General features: G+C 44.2%; 1 protein-coding gene across 5 annotated transcripts in view; it reads right to left on the bottom strand.

Annotated features, from left to right (window-relative positions):
• The window catches only part of LOC144687166 (semaphorin-3D-like), a 380,732-nt gene that overhangs the window by 80,653 nt on the left and 272,464 nt on the right, over positions 1–27,615 (bottom strand). For all 5 annotated transcript variants that reach the window (XM_078552912.1, XM_078552909.1, XM_078552911.1 and 2 more), the window contains 3 exons: positions 19,066–19,180; positions 17,819–17,888; positions 9,019–9,163 (listed from right to left, as the gene is read on the bottom strand). In XM_078552912.1, coding sequence (XP_078409038.1) covers positions 9,019–9,163; positions 17,819–17,888; positions 19,066–19,180 — 330 coding nt within the window. The remainder of the gene's footprint in view (positions 1–9,018; positions 9,164–17,818; positions 17,889–19,065; positions 19,181–27,615) is intronic.

The raw sequence follows: 27,615 nt of genomic DNA on the forward strand, positions 1-27,615 counted from the left end.
TAGTGATCTAAAGACCCAGGGTAATGCTCTGGGGACCCGGGTATGAATCCCACCATGGCAGATGGTGAAATTTGAATTCAACAAAAATCTGGAATTAAAAATCTAATGATGATCATGAAACCATTGTTGATTGTCATAAAAGCCCATCTGGTTCACTAATATCTTTTAGGAAAAGAAATCTGTTGTCCTAACCTGGTCTGGCCTACATGTGACTCCAGACCCACAGCAATGTGGTTGACTCTTAAATCCCTCTGAAATGGACGAGCAGCCACTCAGTTGTATCAAACTGCTACAAGGTCTCAAAGGAATGAAACCAGGCAGGCTACCCGGCATTGACCTACACACACAAAGCCACATTGGCAAACTCAGCTCTGTCGACCCTGCAAAGTCCTCCTGACTAACATCTGGGAGCTAGTGCCAAAATTGGGAGAGCTGTTACACAGACTAGTCAAGCAACAGCCTGGCACAGTCATCCTCACAGGATCATACCTTACAGGCAATGACCCAGACACTACCATCACCATCTCTGGATATGTCCTGTTCCACCGGCAGGACAGGCCCAGCATAGGTAGCGGCATAGTGGTAAACAGTTAGGAGGGGGTTGCCCTGGCAGTCCTCAACATTGACTCCGGATCCCATGAAGTCTCATGGCATCAGGTCAAACATGGGCAAGAAAACCTCCTGCCGATTACCACGTACCACCCTCCCTCAGCTGATGAATAAGTGCTCCTCCATGTGAAATGGAGGAAACACTGAGGTTGGCAATTGCACAGAATGTGCTCTGGTTGGGGTCTTCAATGTCCATCACAATAGTGGCTCGGTAGCACCACTACTGACCAAACTGGGCGAGTCCCAAAGGACATAGTCTGCAGCAGGTGGTGAGGGAACCAACATGAGGGAAAAACATGCTTGACCTCATCCTCACCAACCTGCCTGCTGCAGATGCACCAGTCCATGAGAGTATTGGTAGAAGTGACCACTAAACAGTCATTGTGGAGACGAAGTCCGGTCTTCACCTTGAGGATACCCTCCATCAGATTGTGTGGCACTACCAATGTGCTAAATGGGATAGATTTCGAAAAGGTTCAGCAACTCCATGAGGTGCTGTGGGTAATCAGCAGAATTGTACTCAACCACAATCTCTAACCTCATGGCCCGGCATATCCCCCACTCTGCCATTACCATCAAGCCAGGGATTAACCCTGGTTTAATGAAAAGTGCAGGAGGGCATGCCAGGAGCAGCACCAGGCATACCTAAAAATGAGGCATCAAACCTGGTGAAGCTACAACACAAGACTACTTGTGTGCCAAACAGCATAAGCAGCAAGGGATAGAGCTAAGTGATTCCACAGCCAACAGATAAGATCTAAGCTCTGCAGTCCTGCCACATCCAGCCATGAATGGTGGTGGACAATTAAACAACTCACTGGAGGAGGAGACTCCACAAATATCCCCATTCTCAATGATGGAGGAATCCAGCTCATCAGTGCAAAAGATAAGACTGAGTCATTTGCTACAATTTCAGTCAGAAATGCTGAGTGGACAACCCATCTCGGCCTCCTCCGGAGGTTCCCAGCATCAAGGTGCCAGTCTTGAGCCAATTCGATTAACTCCACGTGATATCAAGAAACGGCTGAAGGCACTGGATACTGCAAAGTCTATGGACCCTGACAATGGTCTGGCAATAGTACTGAAGAATCACAGAATCACAGTGCAGAAGAGGCCCTTCGGCCCATCGAGTCTGCACTGACAGGTGAGAAACACGTGCTCCAGAACTTTCCGTATCCCTAGCCAAGCTGTTCCAGTACAACTACATCACTGGCATCTACCCGGCTATGTGGAAAATTGCCCAGGTATGTCCTGTACACAAAAAGCAAAACAAATCCAACCCAGCCAATTACCGCCCCATCAGTCTACTCTCAATCATCAGTAAAGTAATGGAAGGGGTCATCAACAGTGCTGTGAACCGGCACTTGCTAACCGATAACCTGCTCGCTGACACACTTTGGGTTCCGCCAGGGCCACTCAGCTCTTGACCTCATTACAGCCTTGGTTTAAACATGGACCAAAGAGCTGAACTCCAGAGGTGAGGTGAGAGTGACTGCCCTTGACATCAAGGCAGCATTTGACTGAGTGTGGCATCAAGGAGCCCTAGCAAAACTGGAGTCAATGGGAATCAGGGGGAAAACGCTCCACTGGTTGGAGTCATACCTAGCACAAAGGAAGATGGTTGTGGTTGTTGGAGGTCAGTCATCTCAGCTCAAGGACATCACTGCAGGAGTTCCTCAGGGTAGTGTCCTAGTCCCAACCATCTTCAGCTGCTTCATCAATGACCTTCTTTCCATCATAAGGTCAGAAGTGGGGATGTTCGCTGATGGTTGCACAATGTTCAGCACAACTCACAACTCCTCAGACATTGAAGCAGTCCATGTCCAAATGCAGCAAGACCTGGACAATATCCAGGCTTGGACTGACAATGGCAAGTAAAATTCACACCACAGATGTTCCAGGCAATGGTCATCTCCAACAAGATAGAATCCAATCATCGCCCCTTGACGTTCAATGGCATTACCATCGCTGAATCCTCTATTATCAACAACTTGGGGGTTACCATTGACCAGAAACTGAACTGGACTAGCCATATAAATACTGTAGCTACAAGAGCAGGTCAGAGGCTAGGAATCCCACGGTGAGTAACTCACCTGCTGACTCCCCAAAGTCTGTCCACAATTTACAAGGTACAAGTCAGGAGTGTGATGGAATACTCCCCACTTGCCTGGATGAGTGCAGCTCCAATAACACTCAAGAAGCTTGACACCATCCAGAACAAAGCAGCCCAGTTGATTGGCACCCCATCCACAAACATTCACTCCCCCCACCACCGACGCACAGTAGCAGCAGTGTGTACCATCTACAAGATGCACTGAAGAAATTCACGAAGGCTTCTTAGACAGCACCTTCCAAACCCACGACCACTACCATCTAGAAGGACAAGGGGAACGGATCATAGAATCAATGAATTTTAATGGCACAGAAGGAGGCCATTTGGCCCATTGTGTCTGCACCAGCATCCAAATTAGCATTATGACCTAGTGCCATTGCTTTGCCTTTTCCCTGTAACCCTGCACATTGTTTCTATTTAAATAATCCCCTAATGCCATCTTGGATGTTTTGATTGAACCTGCCTCCACATTTCCAGGCAGTGCATTCCAGACCCAAACCACTTGTTGTGTGAAAAAGTTTTTTCTCATGTCACATTTGCTTCCTTTGCAAATCACTTTAACTCTGTGCCGTCTTGTACCTGATCCTTTTATGAGCAGGGACAGCTTCTCCCTATCTACTCTGTCCAGCCCCCTCATGATTTTGAACATCTCTATCAAATCTCCTCTCAGCCTTCTCCTCTCCAAGGAGAACAGTCCCAACCTCTCGAATCTACCTTTGTAACTGACGTTTCTCATCCCTGGAACCATTCTTGTAAACTACTTCTGCACTCTCTCCAATGTGTCCACATCCTTCCTATAGTGTGACTCCCAGAACTGTACACAATACTCCAGCTGAGGTCTAACAAGTGTCTTATATAAATTCAACATAACCTCCTTGCTCTTGTACTCTATGTCCCTATTAATAAAACCCAGGATAACATATGCTTTATTAACTGCTCTCTCCACCTGTCCTGCCACCTTCAATGATCTATGCACATATACACACAAGTCTTTCTGCTCCTGCAACCCCTTCAAAATATCACCCCTTATTTTATATTGTCTGTCCATGTTCTTCCTACCAAAATGCATCACCTCACACAGATACATGGGTACGCCACCACCTGGAAGTTCCCCTCCAAACCACTCACTCCTGGCTTAGAAATATATCACCGTTCCATCATTGTTGCTGGGTCAAAAACCTGGAATTCCCTCCCTAACAGCACTGTGGATGTACCTGCACCACATGGGCTGCAGCAGCTCAAGAAGGCAGCTCACCACCACCTTCTGAAGGGCAATTAGGGCTGAGCAATAAATGCTGGCCTAGCCAGCAACGCCCACATCCCTTGAATGAATAAAAAACAAAATTCCTGCCTAATCTTAAGGCGAGTGTGTTACCCGCACATCAACCACTGAGCTGCCTCTGTGACTCACGGACTAGGCCACACTATGAACATCTGTGTTTGTGAAGTGAACCCTTTCCCTGTTATCATCTACGCCTTCATCACCAAAAAAAGTTTTAATTAATAAGGCAAGATTCTTGGGGAGATAAAGGAAAATTTATCACGGCTTATTGATCAGTCCCAGTTTACAGTAATCTTTCAGCAGTGAAATTTCCGGCTATGTTGAAAGTCAGCGCTGGAAATGCCTGTAACTAGGAAATAAAATCATTGCACTGAGACTGAGGGAGAATGAACAGTTCCCCCTTGTTAACCTGATAGTTTTAATAACCTAAAAATTACAAACTAAATATATGAAACATTAATTAGGGCAAATATTGCATTCAAAAATAATAAAGGCTACAGGGAAAGACTAAAGAAATTGAATTAAAGGAGATAGCTCTGACACAGTGAGGTATTGTGTTTACTTAGTTGTCTTCAGAATGTGAGCAGCACTGATGAGGTTAGATTTATTCCTAAATTATTCAGAGCAGGTAGAGATCAACCTTCTCCTTTAACCTCTGCACTCCTTGTAGTGATGGTGTTCTCACAATCGTATCACTCTCCTGACCCAGAAAAAATAATAGGCCTACATACAATTGCCTATTATTCTGTCTGCTTCTCAATGCTCTGCTGACTGAGATGAAAAGAATGTTATTACATGTGTAAATTATTTTGGCTCAAATGCCTGCCAAATATAATAAAGGACATGGCAGGCTGGTGCAATGGGTAGACATGTGGCTGATGAAATTGAATGCAGTATATTTTAGTACGAAGAACAAGGAGAGGCAATCTTATCTAGAGAATATAAGATTAGTGTCCGAAGTCACCCATCTTCAGCTGCTTCATCTTCCCCCAAGATAAAGCCAGAAGTAGGGATGTTTGCTAATGAATCACATTTGCTAATGATTTCAACTTCTCAGATACTGAAGCAGTCCATGCCCACACTTAGCAAGACCTGGATAATCTTCAGGCTTGGGCTGATAAATGGAAAGCAATATTCACGCCACACAAGTGCCAGGCAATGACCATTTCAACAAGAGAGAATCTAACCACTTCCCCTTGATGTTCAATGGCATCACCATCACTGAATCTGATGTTATCATTGACCAGAAACTGAATTGGGCTAGCCATATAAATACTGTGGCTACAAGAGCAGATCAGAGGCTGTGAATTCTGCAGTGAGTAACTCACTTCCCAAACCTTATCACTTCTACTAAGATTCAAGTTAGGAGTGTGATGGAATACTCTTCACTTTCCTGCAAGGGTGCAGCTCCAACAACACTCAAGAAGCTCAACACCATCCAGGACAACCAGGACATTTGATTGGTACCCCATCCATCAGCTTAGCATTCACTCCCTCCATCACTGACGCACAGTGGCAGCAGTGTGCACCATCTACATTGCGCTCCAGCAACTCATAAAGCCCCCTTCAACAGCACCATTCTCCAATCTGCGCCCTCTGCCACCTAAAGGGATGAGCTCAGCAGACACAGTGGCACCACCACCTGCAAGTTCCCCTCCAAGTCACACACATCATCCTGCCTCGGAATTATATCATCATTCCTTCACCATCACTGGATCAAAATCCTGTAACTCCCACCCCAACAGCACTGTGGGTGTAACTGCACCAGCTGGACTTCAGTGGTTCAAGAAGGTGGCTCATCAGCACCTTCTCACAGCAACTAAGGATGGGCAACAAATGCTGACTTTGCCAGCGACACTCAATTCCCAAGAACAAATTAAAAAAAAATCTAAAGGTGGTGTAGGAACAGAAAGACCTGGGGTATACTTGCACAAATTGTTGAAGGTGGTAAGGCAGATTGTGAAAGTGTTTAAAAAGACTTATAAGATCCTGTACTTCAATGGTAGAAGCATAGAATACAGACACAAGAAAGTTATGATGCACCTTCATAAAACACTTGCTCGGCTTCAACTGAATCATTGTGACAAGTTTGGGCACTTTATTTCAGGAGGGGTGTGAAGTAAAGATGGTGCAGAAAATATTTATGAGAATGGTTCAGGGATGAGGGGCTTCAGTTACAAGGATAGGCTGAAGAAGCTGGGTTATTTTCCTTAGAGAAGCAAAGGTTGAAAGGAGATTTGATGGGGGTGCTCAAAATGATTAGTGGTTTGGATATGTAGGAGCTGATCCAATTGGCAGAAAAGTGGGGAACCAGAGGACACCAATTTAAGTTCATTGGTAAAAGAAGACTAACTATATGAGAAGTCTTTTTATGCAGCAAGTGGTTAGGACCTGAAATGCCCTGCCTGAGAGTGTGGTGGAGGCAGATTCAATCGCGGCTTTGAAAATTGAATTGGCTAAGCACCTGAAGAGGAGAAATCTGCAGGACTACAAGGAAAATTTTGCTCTTGATTTTGCTCTTGAGGAGAGCTGGCACAGACAGGGTTGGCCGAATGGCCTCGTCCTGTGCTGTAAACATTCTATGAGAAGAACTGCCAAGAAAACACCCAAAGCAATGATGTTTCTAGCTGATATGCAGTGAGGAAATTGAGGAGGTCCCAAGTCTGAGCTTTTGTGAAATAGCTGATCTCAGTAAGAGGCACACAATTGTCCTCAGTGCCCTTAGTGAGGAAGGGGAAATAATAGAGCCTGGATTCTCTCGCCTAATCACTCTGTGCTAAGACCTATCAGAAGCTCACACTTGAATGTTGTATGAGGGCAGCACTGGGCTCAGGTGTGACACCATCAAGAGGTTGCATTGTTTGCTGAAACTTACAGACCAGGTTTGTAAATGGTCACTTGGACATGATAGATGAGAGCATTTGGCACCCGTGGAACAGCAGACTAACAACAAGCCAATAGCTGCCAGGGAAGGAGATCAATGAGAAAAATGTCAAAAACCGACCCAGAACAAAGTTATAGGGGGAGCTCCCTGCACTCTTTGTATTGCCTCAATTCAGTTACACAGTTCACTTTTTTCATTTTATTATTTCAGCCGCTCTGTACTCCTTTATATCTCTTAAAAGCTAGAGCTGTCTTTCTCAGGACCCTACCCAGGATAACCGTGAGTAGAATGTCAGTAACAGCTGGGCAGAAAGTGGTCAAAGAGTAATTTCAGGCTGCTACCACCTCAATTACATCAGGCTGAGGCATTTAAAACAGGCCCCGAAACCTCTACCATTGTTTTAAAACCACGTTTACATTACAATAGCCTAGAGAATAGTCTATCAATAATGAACTTCAACCTTGTTCTCACAAATTGCACAAGAAAACCCAAGCCATCAATTTACTAGCAGTTATTAGATACGCTTTGTAAAATGTACTGTGGGGGCGGGCATGGTAGGGGGGGCTGAGTGCAGGTTGCTCAACCAAATGGCTGAGTGATTAAATACATCAAGAGCTAAGTGGGCTTTTGTGAGAAACAAAATATTAGTCAGAAATCCAGGAAGGAAACATCTTTGATGTTTGAAAGTTGTATTGTGTTATCAACCACAGCTGCCTTCAGGTGTGCCATCTCCCAAGGTGCTAGTTCCTACCCTTTTAAACACCAATATTCATTAATTTCTAATTATAAAACTATCAACCTCAAATTGCGCACGTCTTTAATACCCTTTAGAGTGGTTTAAGAAAACCATTAGCACAATAGAAAGCAGAAATATGTCATGTGTTATTCGTTGATGTAGCAGCTGCTGCATTAATATCAAACATTGCACAAATTTTTCACAGATTCAGCACCGCTGTACAGGGTAAAATAACTTTGACAAGTCATTTTCACTACAGCAGGTGTGATTTCCATTTCCAGTCTGAAGCAGGTTTAAAGGATATCAATAAAGATATCCGTGCCTCTTGAAAAAAATCTTGCCACAACACACCAGGTTTTCAGGAATGATCATGACACGTCCTGCGCAACAGACATGAGGTCATAACTGACCTTATAAAACAAGCTAAATGCTGAGGTATTCAGTTACTATTCAGCCCAATTAAAATCATCTATCAAAAGTATGCAGTCCTTTGAGAATTGACTCCCAGCCATAAATCTGTACTTTGAAAAAAAATAACTGAAAATGAGGGGACAAAACTAAATACCTTCACATCAAATTCATTCCTCCATGATTTTAAGAGAGGACACAGTCAGAAAGGAAGGAAGAGTAAAGGAAAACAAAGAGGGAAAGGAAAATGGGTTCATGCCTCTGTAACAATGCATTGCAGGAACAAATAGCCTTGTCTTATTCTACAGAGACTTGTATAATTATAGCAGAGCAATCATTTATTCCACTCATTAATAAAAGATATACCCCTCTAAAACCATACAATGTTGTTTATCATCTTTATGATTGCCTGTTCACAAATAAACCACAGGTAGTGCTTACCACACGTAGAATGACAATCTGCAATCCTCGATAGGTAAGCCATGGAACTGCATCAATACCAAACAAAACCATAACAATGTGGGTTCACTTAATTGCCTTCTACAATGCCAAGCAAACCACTCAGCTGTATTCAAGAAGGCGGCACACCATCACCTTCTCAAAGGCAATTAAGGAAGGGCAATAAATTCTGATCTAGCCAGTAACGCCCATAAAGAAAATAATTCCAACAAAAATAGATTACTATCATTGATTTTCTGTAACTATAATCAAACCTTACTTTTCTTAAAATATGTTAATGAATATCATGAAAAAGCCTTTTGAAAGTGATGGAAAAATGGTTAGCTTCTACATATACATTCACACTAGAATATGATAGTTTGTGCAATTAACTCTCCTGTCCTGTTCCTACAGGGATACACTAAAATGGCAGATTCTCGCTGCTTGTACAGCATGAGGCAAACTCTCACCTCAGTGAAGCAGTTGCTTACAGTGACATCTCAGTCATTAATACTGCAAATGAAACACTGTCTCTAAAGTCTACTTACTGTTCCAGGTCGTGGGTAAGGGATTCGTCCATCATACTCCACCCAGCGATGGTCAGGACCTTCCTTGTGAGCATATGGTCCATTAAAAGAAGCTCGAATGTCAGCCATACTGTACACACACACTGCAGAGCCCTTAAATATTGAACTGAGTGAAATAGAAAAGACATATGCACATTTGACAATGTTACGGTCTTACATTGCTCCTTTAGTAAAAATTAATATTAGGTATGCCATTTTTGAAGCTTCCCTGTACAGTGGCATGAAAATAAGGTTCATATCAAACAAATATTAAATGAACTCTTGTGTTAAAGAATAGCAGGGGAGCAGTTAGACTGAAAAGGGGATGTCAGCAGGGTGCTGGCTCTGTACCAAATATGGCAGCGTGCATCATCTGCATCAACTGGTAACATTCAAGCACCAAATGGGTATCGAGAAGGGGTTTGTCTGGTATCAGTGGGAGCTGTACAATTTCCTATTGTTATCTAGTTTCACATTGTGGTCCGACAACCTGTGCAGAACCCTCATTTGCATAACCAAATCAGCCTGTTACCTGTTTCAAGCAGGCATCCTGAGCATCTCCTGATTCAATTCCACAAGTAGAGTATTTCCAGGGCCAAATTTATGCAGGAGATTGGGACCTGATTTTGGAACCAATTTTAAGGGATTGTCAGCTGTGGCTCAGTGGCAGCAGTGTGTACCATCTACAAGGTACACTGCAGGAACTCACCAAGGCTCCTTCGACAGCACCTTCCAAACCCAAGAGCTCTACCACCTAGAAGTACAAGGGCAGCAGTTGCATGTGAACATCACCGCCTGCAAGTTCCCCTCCAAGTCACATACCTTCCTGACTTGGAAATAGATCACTCTTCCTTCACTGTTGCTGGGTCAAAATCCCCAAACGCCTTCCCTAAGAGCACTGTGGATGTATCTAAACCACATGGACTGCAGCAGTTCAAGAAAGCAGCTCACCACCACCTTCTCAAGGACAATTATGCACTGGAGTGCTGCTTTGGGCTGCATTAAAGTGCTTCAATTGGAGTTTGGAGGGATAGAGGGACTTTCAAGAGTCAATTTCTATCTAAAGTATAATCACTCTTTCCTTTAGCAACCAACTAAAAGTTGCTCTTTGGGTTGGGAGAAGGTCAGTTTTAGTCCAGCTTTAAAACAGGGGTTATAAGGGCTCCGCTTGCAGCTGCAGCTAGTAAATTAGTTAATTGTCTTAAACAGGTTTTCAAAAGCTAGCTTCAGACAACATAAAAGCAAGCCATCTACAGTGCTGCTTTGATCTGCACTAGAGTGCTGCTTTGGGCTGCATTAGAGAGCTTCAGTTGGAGTTTGGTGAGAGAGAGAGTTCGCTGAAGAGGGAAGGAGGTGATCTTCTCATTTTTTACCTTTCCTCAGTAAGAAGAGTGGTGGCTTTGGTAAGTAGGACCTGATAATTATTTCTTTTATCCTTAATATTCTCTAAACTAGAGGAAGTAAAAATAGAGGGAGTAATTTAAGGGTAAGTCATGGCAGAACAGCTCAGCCAGGTGGAATGCTCCTCCTGTGTGATGTGGGAAGTCAATAGTGATAGGGGATTTTATCGTAAGGGGAACAGATAGATGTTTCTGAGGCCACTGACGTGACACCAGGGTGGCATGTTGCCTCTCTGGTGCCAGGGTCAAGGATGTCACAGAGCAGCTGCAGGACATTCTGAAGGAGGAGGGTGAACAGCCAGAGGTTGTGGTCCATATCAGTACCATTGACATAGGTAAAAAGAGGGATGAGGTTCTGTGAGCAGAATATAGAGAGTTAGGGAATAAATTAAAAAGCAGGGCCTCAAAGGTAGTAATCTCAGGATTAGCCCCAGTGCCATGTGCTAACAAGATCAGGAGTAGGAGAATAGACCAGATGAATGTTGGCTGGAGAGATGGTGTAGAAGGGAGGGATTTAGATTCCTGAGGCATTGGGACCAATTCAGGGGAAGATGGGGCCTGTACAAGCTGGATGGGTTGCACCCCAGCAGGACCGGGACCAATATCCACACAGGGGTATTTGCTAGTACTGTGGGGGAGGATTTAAACTAGATTGGCAGGGGGAATGGGAACCTGAGCAGGGAGATACAAGAGAGAGAAACAAAGATAGGAATGAAAGACAACAGTAGAAAGCAAAAGTGTAAGGCAGAGGAAATAAGGGCTGGCAGCAAATAGGGACATAGTACAAAAATAGCTGTGTAAAAATGTTAAAAGGCTAAGTCTAAAGGCACTGTTTCTGAATACATGGGCCATTCTTCTTTTTTATTCATTCATGGGATGTGGGTATCGCTGCCTAGGCCAGCATTTATTGCCCATCCCTAATTTCCCTTGTTCAGAGGGCATTTAAGATTTAAGACCACTTTGCTGTGGGTCTGGAGTCACACGTAGGCCAGACCAGGTAAGGACAGCAGATTTCCTTCCCTAAAGGGCATTAGTGAACCAGATGGGTTTTTTTACAAAATTGACAATGGTTTCATGGCCATCATCAGACTTTTAATTCCAGGTTTTTACTGAATTCAAATTCCATCATCGGCCATGGTGCAATTCAAACCCAGGTCCCCAGGGCACTACCCTGGGTCTCTAGATTATTAGTCCAGCAACAATACACCATCGCCTCCCTGCAATAAGGTAGATGAATTAACAGCGCAAATAGATGTAAACGGGTACAATATTATTGCGATTACGGAGACATGGCTGCGGGGTGGCCAAGGCTAGGAGCTGAATATCCAAGGGTACTCAATATTTAGGATAGACAGGCAAAAAGGAAAAGGAGGTGGTGTGGCATTGTTAGTTAAGGATGAAATCAGTACGATAATGAGAGAGGATATTGGCTCAGAAAATCTGGATGTAGAGTCAGTCTGGGTGGAGCTACAAGGGGCAGAAAACGTTCATGGAAGTTATCTATAAGCCTCCAAACAGTAGTGGTAAGATAGGGGATGGCATTAAACAGGAAATTAGAGATGCATGTAACAAAGGTGCTCCAGTAATCATCGGTGGCTTTAATCTACATATAGACTGGGCAAACCAAATTAGCAATTATATTGCAGTGGATGAATTCCTGGAGTGTGTACGAGATGGTTTTTTGGACCAGTATGTCATGGAGCCGACTAGGGAACAGGTTATCCTAAATTTGGTATGGTGCAATGAGAAGGGTTTAATTAATAATCTTGTTGTGTGGGGTCCTTTAGGGAACAATGACCATAACATGATAGAATTCTTCATTAGGGTGGAAAGTGAAGTAGTTCGATCGGAAACTAGGGTCCTAAATCTTAACAAAGGAAACTGGGAAGGCATGAGGCGTGAGTTGGCTAAGGTAGATTGGGGAACTTCATTAAGAGACATGACGGTGGGCAGACACTGGCTAATATTTAAGAAACAAATGTATGCATTGCAACAGTTATACATTCCTTTCTGGCACAAAAATACAATGGGAAAAGTGGCCCAGCCATGGCTAACAAAAGAAATTAAGGATAGTATTAGATCCAAAGAGGAGTCATATAAAGTTGCTAGAAAAAGTACTAAGCCTGAGGATTGGGAGCAGTTTAAGATTCAGCAAAGGAGGGCCAAGAGATTGATTAAGAGGGGAGAAATAGAGTATGAGAGAAACTTGCAGGGAACATAAAATCCAACTGTAAAAGCTTTGAGATGTAAAAAGAAAAAGGTTAGTGAAGACAAATGTAGGTCCCTTATAGTCTGAAATGGGAGAATTTATAATAGAGAACAAGGAAATGGTAGAGCAATTAAACAACTACTTTAGTTCTGTCTTCATGGAGGAAGACTCAACTAACATCCCAGAAATACTAGGTAACCAAGGGTCTAACGAGAAGGAGGAATTGAAGGAAATTAGTATTACTACGACAATAGCACTGGAGAAATTAATGGGACTGAAAGCCGATAAACCCCCAGGGCCAATAATCTACATCCCAGGATACTAAAGGAGGTGGTCATGGAAATAGATGGTTGTCATCTTCCAAAATTCTGTAGGTTCTGAACCAAATGTAATATTTCCAAGCTTACTGATGGCACGAAACTTGGTGGGAATGTGAGCGATGAGGAGGGTGTTAAGAGGCTTCAAGGCGATTTAGACAGGTTGAGTGAGTGGGCAAATACATAGCAGGTGCAGTATAAAGTGTATAAGTGTGAAGTTATCCACTTTGGTGGGAAATATAGAATGGCAGAGTATTATTTAAATGGTGATAGATTGGGAAATGTTGATATCCGTGTACACCAATCACAGAAAGCAAGCACACAGCTGCAGCAAGCAGTTAAGAAGGCAAATGGCATGTTGGCCTTCATTGCAAGAGGGCTTGAGTACAGGAGCAAGGATGTCTTACTGCAGTTGTACAGGGCCCTGGTGAGACCACAGCTGGAGTATTGTATGCAATTTTGGTCTTCTTACCTAAGAAAGGATATCATTGCCATAGAGAAGGTTCACCAGACTGATTCCTGGGACGGCAGGATTGTTGTATGAGGAGAGGTTGGGCCAACTAGGCCTGTGTTCACTGGAGTTTAGAAGAATGTGAGGGGATCTCATTGAAATGTATAAAATTCTCACAGGGATGGACAGACTGGATGCAGGGACGATGTTTCCGCTAGCTGGGGGGACCTAGAACAAGGGGTCACAGTCTCAGGATATGGGGTAGGCCATTTAGGACTGAGATGAGGAGAAACTTCTTCATTCAGAAGGTGGTGAACCTACCACAGAGGGCTAAGGAGGCCAAGTCTATGAATATATTTAAGAAGGAAATAGATATATTTCTGGACTCTAAAGGAGTCAAGGCATATGGGGAGAGGGCAGGAGCATGGCCTTGAGATGGAGGATCAGCTATGATCATATTGAATGGCGGAGCAGGCTTGAATGGCTGAATGATCTACTCCTGCTCCTATTTTCTATGTTTAAGTGCAATTAGGGATGGGCAATAAATGTTGGCCTAGCCAGTGATGTCCATATCACGTGAAAGAATGAAAAGAAGCGCCTCTTGGCTTGAGTACAACAATCTAAGCTGACACTCCAGTGCAGTACTGACAAACTGCTGCTTCTCAGATGAGATGTTAAACTGAGATCTTGTCAGTTCTCACAGGTGGACAGAAATGATCCCATGGCACTATTTCAAAGAGCAGGTGAGTTCTACGTAATGTGCTGGCTAATATTTCTACCTCAACCAACATTACAGAAATAGATTATTGTTCATTATCACATTGCTGTTTTTGGGAGCTTGCTGTGTACAAATTGGCAATCATACTTCCTTATTACAACAGTGACCTGACTTCAAAAAAGGTACTTTGTTGGCTGTAAAGCGGTTTTGGGATGTCCTGAGGTTGTGAAAATGCTATCAGTTCAAGCCATTTCCCTCTTTCGCCTATTGAGGATGAAACTGGTTGTCACAGCAAACCATTTTTAAAAATTCACTCAGAGGATCTGGGCTTCGCTGGCTAGGCCAGCATTTATTACCCATAATAATACAAAAGCAAAATACTATGGATGCTAGATATCTGAAATATTTATTGCCCATCACTAATTGCCCTTGAGAAGGTGGTGGTGAGCTGCCTTCTTGAGCCACTGCAGTCCATGTGGTGTAGGTACAGTCACAGTGCTGTTAGGGAGGGAGTTTCAGGACTTAGACCCAGTGACAGTGAAGGAACAATGATATATTTCCAAGTCAAGATGGTGAGTGACTTGGAGGGAAACCTCCAAGTGGTGATTCTTAAATCTATCTGCTGCCTTTGTCCTTCTAGGTGGTAGTGGTCATGAGTTTGGAAGATGGTGTCTCAGGAGCCTTGGTAAATTCATGCACTGCATCTTGTAGATGGTACACACTACTATTTCTGTGCGTCAGTGGTGGAGGAAGTGAATGTTTGTGGATGTGGTGTCAATCAAGTGGGCTGCTTTGTCCTGGATGGTGTCAAGCTTCTTGAGTGTTGTGGGAGCTGCACTCATCCAAGCAAGTGGGGAATATTCCATCAACTCCTGACTTGTGTCTTGTAGATGGTGGACAGGCTTTGAACAGTCAGCAGGTGAGTTACTCATCACAGGGTTCCTAGCCTCTGACCTGCTCTTGTAGCCGGTGTTTATATGGCCAGTTCAGTTCAGTTTCTGGTCAATGGTAACCCCCAGGATATTGATAGTGGGGGATTCAGTGATGGTAATGCCATTGAATGTCAAGAAGCAATGGTTAGGATCCTCTCTTGTAGGAGATGGTCATTGCCTGGCACCTGTATGGTGTGAATGTTCCTTGCCACTTGTCAGGCCAAGCCTGGAGTGGCCCTGACGGAACCCAAACTGGGCATCAGTGAGCAGGTTATTGCTAAGCAAGTGCTGTTGATAGCACTGTTGATGACCCCTTCCATTACTTTACTGATGATTGAGAATAGACTGAGGGGACGGTAATTGGCCGGGTTGGATTTGTCCTGCTTTTTGGGTACAGGACATACCTGGGCAATTTTCCACATAGCCGGGTAGATTCCAGTGTTGTAGCTGTACTGGAACAGCTTGGCTAGGGGCGCAAAAAGTTCTGGAGTACAAGTCTTCAGTACTATTGCCAGGATATTGTCAGGGCCCACAGCCTTTGCAGTATCCAGTGCCTTCAGCCGTTTCTTGATATCACATGGAGTGTATTAAGGTGGCTAAAGACTGGCATCTGTGATGCTGGGGACCTCTGGAGGAGGCCGAGATGGATCATCCACTCACTTCTGGCTGAAGATTGTAGCAAATGCTCCAGCCTTATCTTTTGCACTGATGTGCTGGGCTCCCCCATCATTAAGGATGTTGATATTTGTGGAGCCTCCTCCTCCAGTGAGTTGTTTAATTGTCCACTACCATTCATGACTGGATGTGGCAGGACTGTAGAGCTTAGATCTGATCCGTTGGTTGTGGGATCATTTAGCTCTGTCCATAGCATGCTGCTTATGCTATTTGGCACACAAGTAGTCCTGTGTTGTAGTTTCATTAGGCTGACACAGTTTTAGGTATGCCTGGTGCTGCTCCTGGCATGCACTCTGCACACTTCATATATTTAGTCATTGACTCTCCTGGAAGTTTGTGTGAACTATTTATTTATAGTTCTATTTTGAACATCAAGTTGATCGTGGTGAAACCAGCAATAAATATTTTCACATTCAAAAATGAAAATTCATTGTTAAAAACATTCGCATTAATCTCATCCAATGGCAGATACACTGGAAGATCAATGCAAAGTTTCAACTTTTTACTCTGTGTTAGCATTGAACATTCCCTGGGCAGTTCCATGGGTCCCTCTACTCTGCTCCATAAAATATCATCCTCAAAACTTAACATAGCACCAATTATTGCACTGGTAAGATATTTTTCCATTGCTCTGCTTACCATCATGGTGGCAGTGGTGAGTGAAGGACCCAATTTTGTGCCAATCAGTGTTAAGATGTGGAATTTATCCTAAACTCCAACAGATGGCTGAGACTAACTAAGGCTTTCATCACATTGTGTGGGCTGGATACCCAGAGGATCAAGGCAGTGTACAAAACCCTCTCTAATACAGAATCTCGGAGATTAACCCTGTAACATACATTACAGGAACAACTCAGGAAAAAAAAGCACTGAGAATTCTCCAAACTTATCAAAGTGATAAATGGCAGTGAAAATAAACTCATCAACTGATTAAATAAATCTTTTTGCTTCACAATGTTCTGTGATAATTTGAACAAAATAAAAACATGTATTTTTGACAGTGTCAATCCCCAGAATGAATTATAGGAAGGGCATGTTGTATTTACACACCCGCGTATACTGGTCCCTTCAGTTTGTCTATTTAGAAATTCTCTGAATGCAATTGCCTTTCCCACAATTTCAAGATTTCCTTTTGCATTTTCACATCAACTTATTCAGTGTCATATCGCAGTGACACTTTCCATTTCATCTTTCTTTTCACCTAATCTTCTTCCCACCTGCCCTGAAGGTACTGTCTCACACTAGGCCCTGGTACCACAGGCACTGCCCACACTCAGGGTAGCATTCCCAAGTATCATTTCTTCCTGTGCAAGCCCAAGCAATGAAGCTGTTTGTTTGTGGGGAGCAACCCGGCTGAACAAGATCCCACCCAGTCTCAAATGTTCACACAGGAAACTTTTCTCACAAAACAGCTGACACTCATCCATCCAGAAACATAAGCAGGACACACCACTGAGTTTCGGAATAGAGCAATATTAGTCACAGGAAAGGAGCATAGAGATTCCAGCATACAAGCCTGCCTGTTGACCATCTTACCACAGTCTGTGCCTGCATTTAACTAGTGCTGTTTAATTCCATTTCTCTATATTTTCCTAATAGCCTTTTATATTACTCCTTTCAAAATATTTATCAAATTGTGTTTTAAATGAAGTTAAAGTTTCCACTCAAGAGCCACGTGTGGTAAAACATATGTGTGCTACTAACACTGTGATAAAAAAAACTTATCAACTTCCCTTTTATTGCTCTAGTGATAACCCTGTATATAATCTTCATTAACCCTGTATTTAACCCACATGAATCCTGTATATAACCTTCATTAACCCCGTATAAAACAATCATAATCCCTGTATATAGCCATCATTTTCAACTCACAATCCAATGAAACAATTTTCCTAATTTGAAAATGGATATTGACATTAAAAGAATTAATGCCACTTATGTTAAATTGACAGTTAAGAAAATACCTATCTTTATTCTTCAAGATAAATACATAAAACTAGAAATCTGAGTTTGATCCATGTATCCAGACTACAAAACACATTCAAAATGGATGGCCCGTGTGCCATTAGTTAATATTCACCTGGTAGTAGTGAAGACTCCATAAACAACGGGGTTCCTTTCATCTTTTGTGTGGAGTAGAAACACATCCTCTTTGCAAAGAATAACAAAGTTATTAAAATTAATCATTTGAAAGCCAGAAATGTGTTAGGTTCTCTCTCACTCTTGGACAGCTTCTAAACACTTTCTATCAACCTACTATCATACTGGCTTGTGATCCATATACGAACATTGTTATCCCATTGTGTTTCACACAGGTGGAAGCCCTTTGGATTAGGCTGTCTGGTTTTTCCCCTGCTCCACTTGCGAGATGCTAATCTTTGGGTAGATTGCCCAACACTACAACTAGGCATATGATGATAAACTAAAGAGAAGAAGGCAAATCTCTTACATGCCCACAGCCCCTCTCCCAAAAACTGGGAGCAGCATTAGCTGTGCCCAAAGAGTCAAAGTGCTCAGTGCTTCAAGATGATCATCTAAATGTAAAAGGCACAGACGGAGAGAAAAGGGAGAAATGATTAACAGCTAAAGGCTGAAGAAATATTGTCCTCATGTTACTTGTTGCCTTTCAACTGTATTAACTCAGGAATGCATTCCATCCAATCAGCTTGCCAGATACTTACACTATTCATTCCAGTGACACATTTTTAGTGGGGAGTGATATGGCTGATGATTACTTTTTAAGATTGACAGCAAGACCATAATTCACATGGCATTCCAGGGTTGCAGATTGATGAAATCTGTTCTCTGCTCAGAACCCTGTCTCCTGTCTGAATTTTTGACTCAGAAAAGGTTGGCGACCTTATTTATTAATATTTTAACCTGACTGATTCTGACCCCATCAAGATCAGTGCAGCAGATAGGCATAACAATGAACTCATCACATCTATCATCATTCTGACTATTGTTTAGGGTTAAGGGGAGAAGAGGGTTTGGAGCAATGTTTTGCCATTAAGAATGGAAGCCCTGAAATGTTAACGTGGCTGTAGTTATGCTCGAATTGAGAGACAGTTAGTTATAAAATCACAATGCTAATAATTTTTCTAGTTTACAAAATCAATTACAAACATTGCTCCTTTAATTGTCTCTGTAGCTCTACTGAAACTCAGGTCCATTATCAAACCTGCCATGCTGTCCTTACTAAACCTTTAATGAACAGGTTTGAACTTTAACTGTCAATGAATTTTAAAGACATCCATTGATGAGCTTTCCTGTGCTGTTTGCAAACAAGCAAATCGAATGAAGTTCTACAGCGGAAATTTTACTTACGCAGTTCATCGAAATAGGTGTCAACCCCATCGGGACCTGGGACAGAACACACCAGACGGGCTTTAAGGAAAGTGGTCCACTTGTTGATGAGGCTGTGCTGTCCGCCGACATCATTCTGTAATTAAAGACAGTTGAAAGAATATAAATTTACAAGGAGTTTGATCTACACTTTTACCTTCAGTTGATTGTGTCAGATTTGTCCCAGCGAAGGTCACCTTACTGGCTACACGTACAGGTTTATTGCAGTTTGCAATTATACATGGATGGCAGTGCCCTGAAAATTAATGCCATCTAGATTGGTTTTCATGCCCTAATCCATGCCCTTTCAATGGTTAAGGGGGTTGGCCTCTGATTCTGAATATTAGTAAATCTTGTTATATAACCGACTGCCGTCAAATGCAAGAAAGGAAAGCAGTACAACTATCACAGATGCTGCTTGACCTTCAGAATTTTCAGTATTTTCTGTTTTTATTTTCTATTTCCAGCAACAGCTGTATTTTGCTTTTGTTTTATTACAATTATCTCTCTGTCACCCATAATGGAGTGGAATAGAACTGATTCTGGAATAGTTCAGGGACAATGGAGTAACTGCAAGTGGCTTAGAAATCACAAGTGTACCCTTAAATCATTGACAGGGGGTGGAATCATCCCAGGTTTGCATTAAGTGCAGGTAGCGGGCAGGTAAAACAATGATTTACCCGTCGGCCGCGATGGCAGCTTCTCACCCCATATCATCCCAAACCCGCCCAATTAATTATGCATTCCCGGGAAACACGCCATGTCCATGGCAGGCTGGCTCTCATTCACCCGCCACACCCACATCTCACTGCTTCATCATGCTGGGTGCCATATTTAAAGTCTAGTTGCACGCACACCTCTCAGTGCTTCCAGCCCAGGACTGCTGCAAAGAACAGGTGTCCCTGAAAAGCAATAGGACTGCAGCCCCCTGGGTCAATGGCGTGTCCCTCTAGCGCCTTTTGGACACAGTGAAGACTCGCCGTGATGTCATCTATCCCCCCTCTGGCTGCAGGATGGTCAGCAACCTCACTAATCGACTAGATGGGCAGTGACAGCAATGGTCAGCGCCAATGCCCTGTAAAAGTGGACAGCCACCCAGTGCCGCTACGGGATGAATGGTCTCATCTGTTCCACCAAGGTAATTCACTCTTCTCATTACTCTCAACTCACACACTCACAAACCCATCACACATCCACAGGGATCTCACACCTCAAGGGACAACACCACTAACTCTCACACACACCCTCACATCTCCATCAGGCTCATACCCTCTCAAACTCGCCTCCTCATCCTGTCCATGGCTCCGCTCACCACACAAACATTCCACGCAGTGCCATGTGTCCTGCTCACACTCTCTCCGTCTGTTTTCATGCAGGAGAAGCCGGCTCACATCAACAGGAAGAGTCCCAGACTGGGGGTGGAGTGGCCCACATTAGGCCACTCACTCACTTTGAGGAACACGCCATCATGCTGACTGGTGAGGACATGGACCATGTCTGCGGTGACGGTGAGGTCGGTGGTGAACACCCTCATGAGGATCCTGCACCACATCATCCCTCTCTCAACACAAATGTGAGTGCTCTCTCTCCTGCTTTTGACTCTGCTGCCATGCACTAATTATCTCTACTTTGGTTCACAGGGAGCTCTGCCAAGCGACCGACACCCTCAGCCAGCCAGTTCCTCAGCTCCATCCACATCCTCACCTCCAGCCAACAGGACACCTCCTCCAATGAAGAGCTGGAAATAAGCAGCCTGGAAGACGCGTCACAGCGCTTACCCACACCCTGCACCAGCGCAGAGACACACACCTCGGTGGGACCTAGATCTTGAGCAGGATCAAGTTCACAACCTGATGGTCAGCACATGGGCACATGTCCACAGCAGCAGGAGGCAGGTTCAGCCAAGCTCCCCGGCACTTGGAAGACTGCTGGGAATCAGGCATTTGTGAGGCCCAAATTAGATGATGAGCCTCTAGATATGGCCTTCGGACTCATCATAGAGAGTCAGCAGAGCATCACACAGAGCTGTTGGAAGCACTCAGCAGAGTGGCACATGAGTCAGAGGATTGCGTCGGCCTGCTCTCTGGTGAAGTGGTGCCCACATGTGCACGTACGGAGCTCTCCATTGGAAGGATGGCGCTCACCATGGAGACCCTGGTCCAGCAGAATGTGGAGATGTGTGCAGACCTGCACTCCATCACGGTAGCCTTGGGTAAGTTCCTGCAGCGGCAATTCGAGAGGGAATCGGGGCACCTCGATGTCCCTCCGGGTGCCCCTTCCACTCAAGGAGTCAGGCTGGGACCCCCGGGCACCCAAATGGCAGCTGGACACCCCTGGGTCATCCACTCAGGTATCTCAGAGGCTGTCCTCTCCCTCCGAGTCCCCTTTGCCCGTGACCCCCTCAACCTCGTCCTCTGTCACTGTAGAGGGAGCAGCCGGCCCACGAGTGATTCTGGAGGGAGAAGTGTGTGTATGGCAGGGCCTTTCGGAGCCTCGTACAAGCCTCTCCCATACACATGGATCCTTCACATTTCACACTCACCTCACTGCCCTGAGCATTTTCAATGCTGCCTGCTGGGGTTCATTATCGATTGTCCATCTGAGCCGACCTGTATCTCCGCCCACCCACTGACCACACTCCCATGCAGCACCTGATCTCACCCACCACAACTCTCCTTTCACTTGCCATTTGGACAGCATGATTTGGATTCAGTTCTTCGTGCTGTTGTTTCCCCTCCCCCAGTCACCCAGTTCCTTTCCTTCATCACAGTTGACCCCACCCCGGCATCATCTTCCACCTCCCCTCCGTGATCTACCAGCCACAACCCTTTTCCTTCGGGGATGTCCAGGTGAACATGTACAGTCCCTTCTTTCCCGAAAATCCCACCCCCACCCACATTCACCTCCCCAGCCTCCTCCTTCCCACCCCCAGGCTCCATGTCTACTTCTGGTTCCCCACCAACCACCCTCGCCATCCCTTCTACCGCTTCCATCGAACCCTCAACCCTCTCACCCTTCCACCTTACTCTGCCCTCGGTCACTCTCACCATTCCCTCGTTCAAAGCTCACCCACAGTCTGCTCCCCATAAGGCAGTCATGGAACGATGAGACCCCTCGGTTCACCTGGGCAATCCCCCGTCCAGACCCCTTCTCCCCTCCGGAAGCCCTTCCCCCTCCCTTAGTCCACCCACCGCCCCAGACTCCCAACCCGTTTCGTCCCTCCCACTTCCTGACTCCCTCAGACACCCTTACTTCTTCAGCCACTCTTGGTCCTTCCTCCCTATTGACTCCTTCCTCCAGCCTCACTTCTTCCTCCAGCCTTAATCCTTCCCCTTCCTGACTCCTTCAGACACCCTCACTTCTTCCTCCAGCTTCACCCCTTCCCGGCTCCTTCCTCCACCTTTACTGCTTCCTTCACCCTTACTCCCTCCTGTCTCCACACTTCTTCCTCCCCCTGGGCTCTTTCCCCTTTCCGCACTTCTTCCCCCCTCCGAACTCCTTCCCTTACACCTTCCACCCCCCATTAAACCTACCTCCACAGTTGCCATCTTCGCCCCTGACAACTTCATTCCCCCCACCTCCCAACCTCACCCCCTTGTTACTATCCCAGCTGAGGTTACCCCTGAGCAAGCAGAGTGGAACTCGGCTTGATAGATCCTAACTCTTATTTGTTTTTTTAGGAACTTGGAGAGTATCTACTGAACAGACTGACAGGCTGTCCTCCATATGTGACCATAAATCAGAGCACGGCTACTATCAAAGCCTCTGACTGAGACCATAACTGGCTTGTTCCCAAAGTTTGATCATTAACTCCTTTGTCGGAGTAAATAGGGCAATCATCCTCTTTGCCTCCCAATGGGGAAGGGTGTGCTGTTTGCTTGACATTCCTTTATTTATGCCATAGCTAAGAAGACTCACTGTGCATAACAGGAACAAAACTGATATCGCATAACTTTACTGCTTGTTAAATTGATATAACTCTATTTACTGCTCAGCAAAAGATAGCTCCAGGAATTGTTCTCAAAACTATCGCTAAATAGAAAGCTGTAAAAGTTCTTAGGAGCACACCGCCCTCAAAGGGATCAAAGGATTAAATTAATAGACAAGGGTTTTATATTGTTTATTAATGTTAGGCTCATTAACTGCTGACCTCACCAGAAACCACAGATTCACTGAAAGCTTTTGCTGTAAATTTCTGGTGAGGCAATAAGTTAATTAGCTCCGGTACAAATCCAGTGCATACACTGTCCTGCCAGTTAAAATGGCTCATTCATAAAAAAGCTAAGGCAACACTGAAGTTAAGGTGATTTATTTTTTTAAACTGTTTTCTTTCTGCAGAAGTACTCTACAGAGATGTACGTTTGAAGAAGGTGCAATGCAAGAAGTGATGATTGCATTCAATTTCACATTGTCGAATTAAACCATCTGAAAACCATGATCTAAGGAGTTTACTTTACTTTGATTAATATAATTGTGGGAAATTTTTCTCTGGGGTACTTTAATCTAGTCCTGAAAAACTAGAACACAAAGTATGGAATGTGTCAACCATTACACCAGACCTCATCTTCAGCTCATCAAAAATACCATGGGAGATCAATTGTATAATGTCTACCGTGTCTACACTTCAATGGTACTTCATTGGTTGGAATGAGCTTTGGGACATCCTGAATCTGTGAAAGAGGTTATAGATAAAGTAAGTCTTTCTTTCTAATATTTTAATCTCCATAATATATTTAAGTTCATGCTCCTAGAGTACACTTCCTATTTCTCACCTTACCTCCTGCATCATGATTTTGTCATCTCTGAGTGTTCCTCCTGCTCCCACTGGGAGGCAATGGTGCTCCTGCTAATCCCATCAAGTTTGTCCATTTCAATTGAAACCTCTTCAAATTTCAGTTTCTTTAAGGGCCTCAGTTTATTTGAAAGTTATTTGATTTTATTGAAGATTGTCTCTCTGTGCAGTCTGCCCTTCCTGACACAGGATTTCAGCCTTCTGCATGCTCCAACTTAACTGCCTTACCCATGACCAACACTCTCCCACTTGCCCAGTTATCGCCAATGCTCCTGCTTCATCAGCCACCCATCAACAACATCCTACTTGGGCCTCAGGCTTTTGGCTGCCTGCTTACTTGTTACTAACTAGTTTCACAGCACTGAGCTAGGAAGCAGCAAATTAATTTGAGCTCTGATAGTACTGGTTTCTCTTCCTGACATTTTAAATGATTTATTTTAAAAAGTTGCTGGTTATCACATTAGTGCTGTCATGACAACTTTAGACCTGGAAGTAGTACAATCAGAGGCTGGGAATCGTGCAACGAGTAACTCACCCCCTGACTTCCCAAAGCCTGTCCACCATCTACAAGACAGGAGTCAGGAGTGTGATGGAATACTCTCCACTTGCCTGGATGAATGCAGCTCCCACAACACTCAAGAAGCTCGACACCATCCAGGACAAAGCAGACCCACTTGATTGGCACCCCATCCACAAACATTCACTCCCTCCACCACCGACGCACAATGGCAGCAGTGTACTACAAGATGTACTGCAGGAATTCACCAAGGCTCCTGAGATAGCACCTTCCAAACCCATGACCACTACCATCTAGAAGGACAAGGGCAGCAGATAGATGGAAATACCACCAGCTGGGAATTCCCCCCCCAAGTCACCCAGCATCCTGACTTGGATGCTTTGAACAAAAACAAAAGATGTTTTGACTATTGCAATTCCTTCACTGTTGCTGGGTCAAAATCCTGGAACTCCCTCCCTAACAGCACGGTGGGAGTACCTACAACACATGGGCTGCAACGGTTCAAGAAGGCATCTCACCACCACCTTCTCAAGGGCAACTAGCGATGGGCAATAAACGCTGGCCCAGCCAATGAAGTCCACATCCCGTGGATGAATAAAAAAAATTAAAGAAAATTTGTAATTTCCCTAAAATGTCACGGGAATCTTTAGCTAGTATTAGAAATGTTTGAAAGGGACTTTTAAAAGTTTGCATCAGTTACAAAATGATAAATTGTAATTTTCTTGAACTTCTTGTAATTTTCTGTGACCTGGTGACCCTGGACTTGGAAGTAGCATCAACCCGACAGGAAGTTAAGATACAGAAGCCATCTGGGCACAGACAAAGAATAGCTGGAGCTTGGGAAAAACAGAGACGGCACATTTACAAGGAGCTGTGTGAGTTAAAAAGACAAAGCTAAAGATGGTTAGAGCAGAGACTGTGAATTGAACCATTCCACAGCTCTGCTTCAGTTTTGTCAGAGCCAATCAGATCACTCAACAGGGTTTATTAAATGGTTGGATAAAGGAGTGTCTGGGGAACTTGTGTCATCAAGACTGTCATGAACCTAGTGAAGGAGGTTCTGCAGGAGTGTACTGTTTGGGTGATGTCGGCCCCTGGGAGACTCAGATGGAGTAGAGCTGTGATTGCAGGTGACCCATGGACCAAATCCATTGAGTGAGACAAGTGAAAGATCTTACTTCCTGAAGGCTAAGTGGAAAGACAGAGATTGCATGTGGTGCCAAATTTGTGTGGAGAGTGATATGACTGCAGGTAATCTCGTGAGTTAGATTTAATTGTATCTGCTATTCTGTGGGTAATTTACAGCTCATACTGACCACAATTTTCCTGTTAATTCATGATTAATTTACATGGATTCTGATTTGTGTTAAAATAAAAAGCTACAAAAAAGTGGAATCTTGTTGGTAATTTCTTCATTTGGGGGTCATTCGGTAAATTTGGTTATAGGGACAGAGGAACAGAGGAAATAGGAGCAGGAGTTGGCCACTCGGTTCCTTGAGTCTGCTCTGCCATTCAACTAATTCATGGTTGATCTTTTATCACACTGGTATTTTCCCACACTCTCCTCATATCCCTTGACATCTTTAATATCTATAAATCTATTGAATCCTGTCTTGAATATGCTCAATGATTGAGTTCCCACAGCCCTCTGGGGCAGAGTATTCCAAAGTTTCATGACCCTCTGAGTGAATAAATTCCCCCTCATCTCAGTCCTAAATGGCCTGCCCCGTATCCTGAGGCTGTGTCCCTTGGTTCTAGACACCCAGACAGGGGCAACATTCTTCCTGCATCTACTTTCCTTATTTTGGTTTACTGTTCCCCCACAGGGATAGTAACACAACAAGCTGGATTTTGGGTCTGTTGGTAGGAGAATGGCAATGAAGCTAGTGTATGTATAGCATTAGGATAGGGAATAAGGGAGGAGGGTGGAATAATGGGGAAGGGAATGAGGATGAGGGAATAAAGTTGTGGCCAGGAGTAATGGGGAGGGAAAAATCAGGGGAGCAATTGGAGAGAAGAGGAGCCACTAAAAGGGTAAAATTAGAGGAGGCAACTGAGCAAGAGACAGGGGGTGGTAGGTTGGCAGCAGGAAGGGAAGGCAAGTGGGACACATGGCAGAATGGGAGCTAAGGGCAGGGAGAGGCACCAAGTGAGAATGTATGATACACAGTCTCTCTCACACACACACAGTCACACACACACTCACAGACACATACACATTCATAGTCACACACACACTCACAGACACATACACATTCATAGTCACACACACACTCACAGACAAATAGACACAGTCTCTCACACACAGACACACAGTCACACACATACACAGACAGACAAAAATATTTATACACACACTCAGTCACACACAAGCACACACACACTCAGTTACACATACTCATAGTCATACACACTCATAGTTACACACACACTCACAGTCACACACACTCTCAGCCATAATGTCATATGACCATAAGATGTAGGAGCAGAAGTAGGCCATTCAGCCCATCGAGTCTGCTCCGCCATTCAATGACATCATGGCTGATCTGATAATCCTCAACTCCACTTTCCTGCCTTTTCCCCATAAACTTTGATTCCCTTACTGATTAAAAGCTGTCTATCCCAGCCTTCAATATACTTAATGACCCAGCCTCTATAGCCCTCTGAAGTAAAGAATTCCACAGATTAACTACTCTCTGAGAGAAGAAATTCCTCCTCATCTCTGTTTTAAATGTGTGACCTCTTACTCTGAGATTATGTCCTCTGGTTCCAGACTTTCCCACAAGGGGAAACAACCTCTCAGCATCTACCCTGTCAAGCCCCCTGAGAATCTTATATGTTTCAATAAGGTCGCCTCTCATTTTTTCTAAACTCCAATGATCACAGGCCCAATTTACTCAACCTCTCCTCGTAAGAAAATCCCTCCATACCCGGGATCAACCTAGTGAACCTTCTCTGGAATGCCTCCAATGCCAGTATATCTTTCCTTAGATAAGGAGACCAAAACTGTTCACAGTATTCTAGGTGTGGCCTAACTAGTGCCTTGTATAGTTTTAGCAAGACTTCCCTATTTTTATACTCCATTCTCTTTGAAATAAAGGCCAACATTCCATTTGTCTTCTCTATTACATGTTGAACTTGTATGTTAGTTTTTTTGAGATTCATGCACAAAGGCCCCCCAAATCCCTCTGTGCTGCAGTCTCCTGCAGTCTTTCTCTATTTA

This window comes from Cetorhinus maximus, chromosome 12 (genome assembly GCF_964194155.1).
Source record: "Cetorhinus maximus chromosome 12, sCetMax3.hap1.1, whole genome shotgun sequence".
NCBI lineage: Eukaryota > Metazoa > Chordata > Chondrichthyes > Lamniformes > Cetorhinidae > Cetorhinus > Cetorhinus maximus.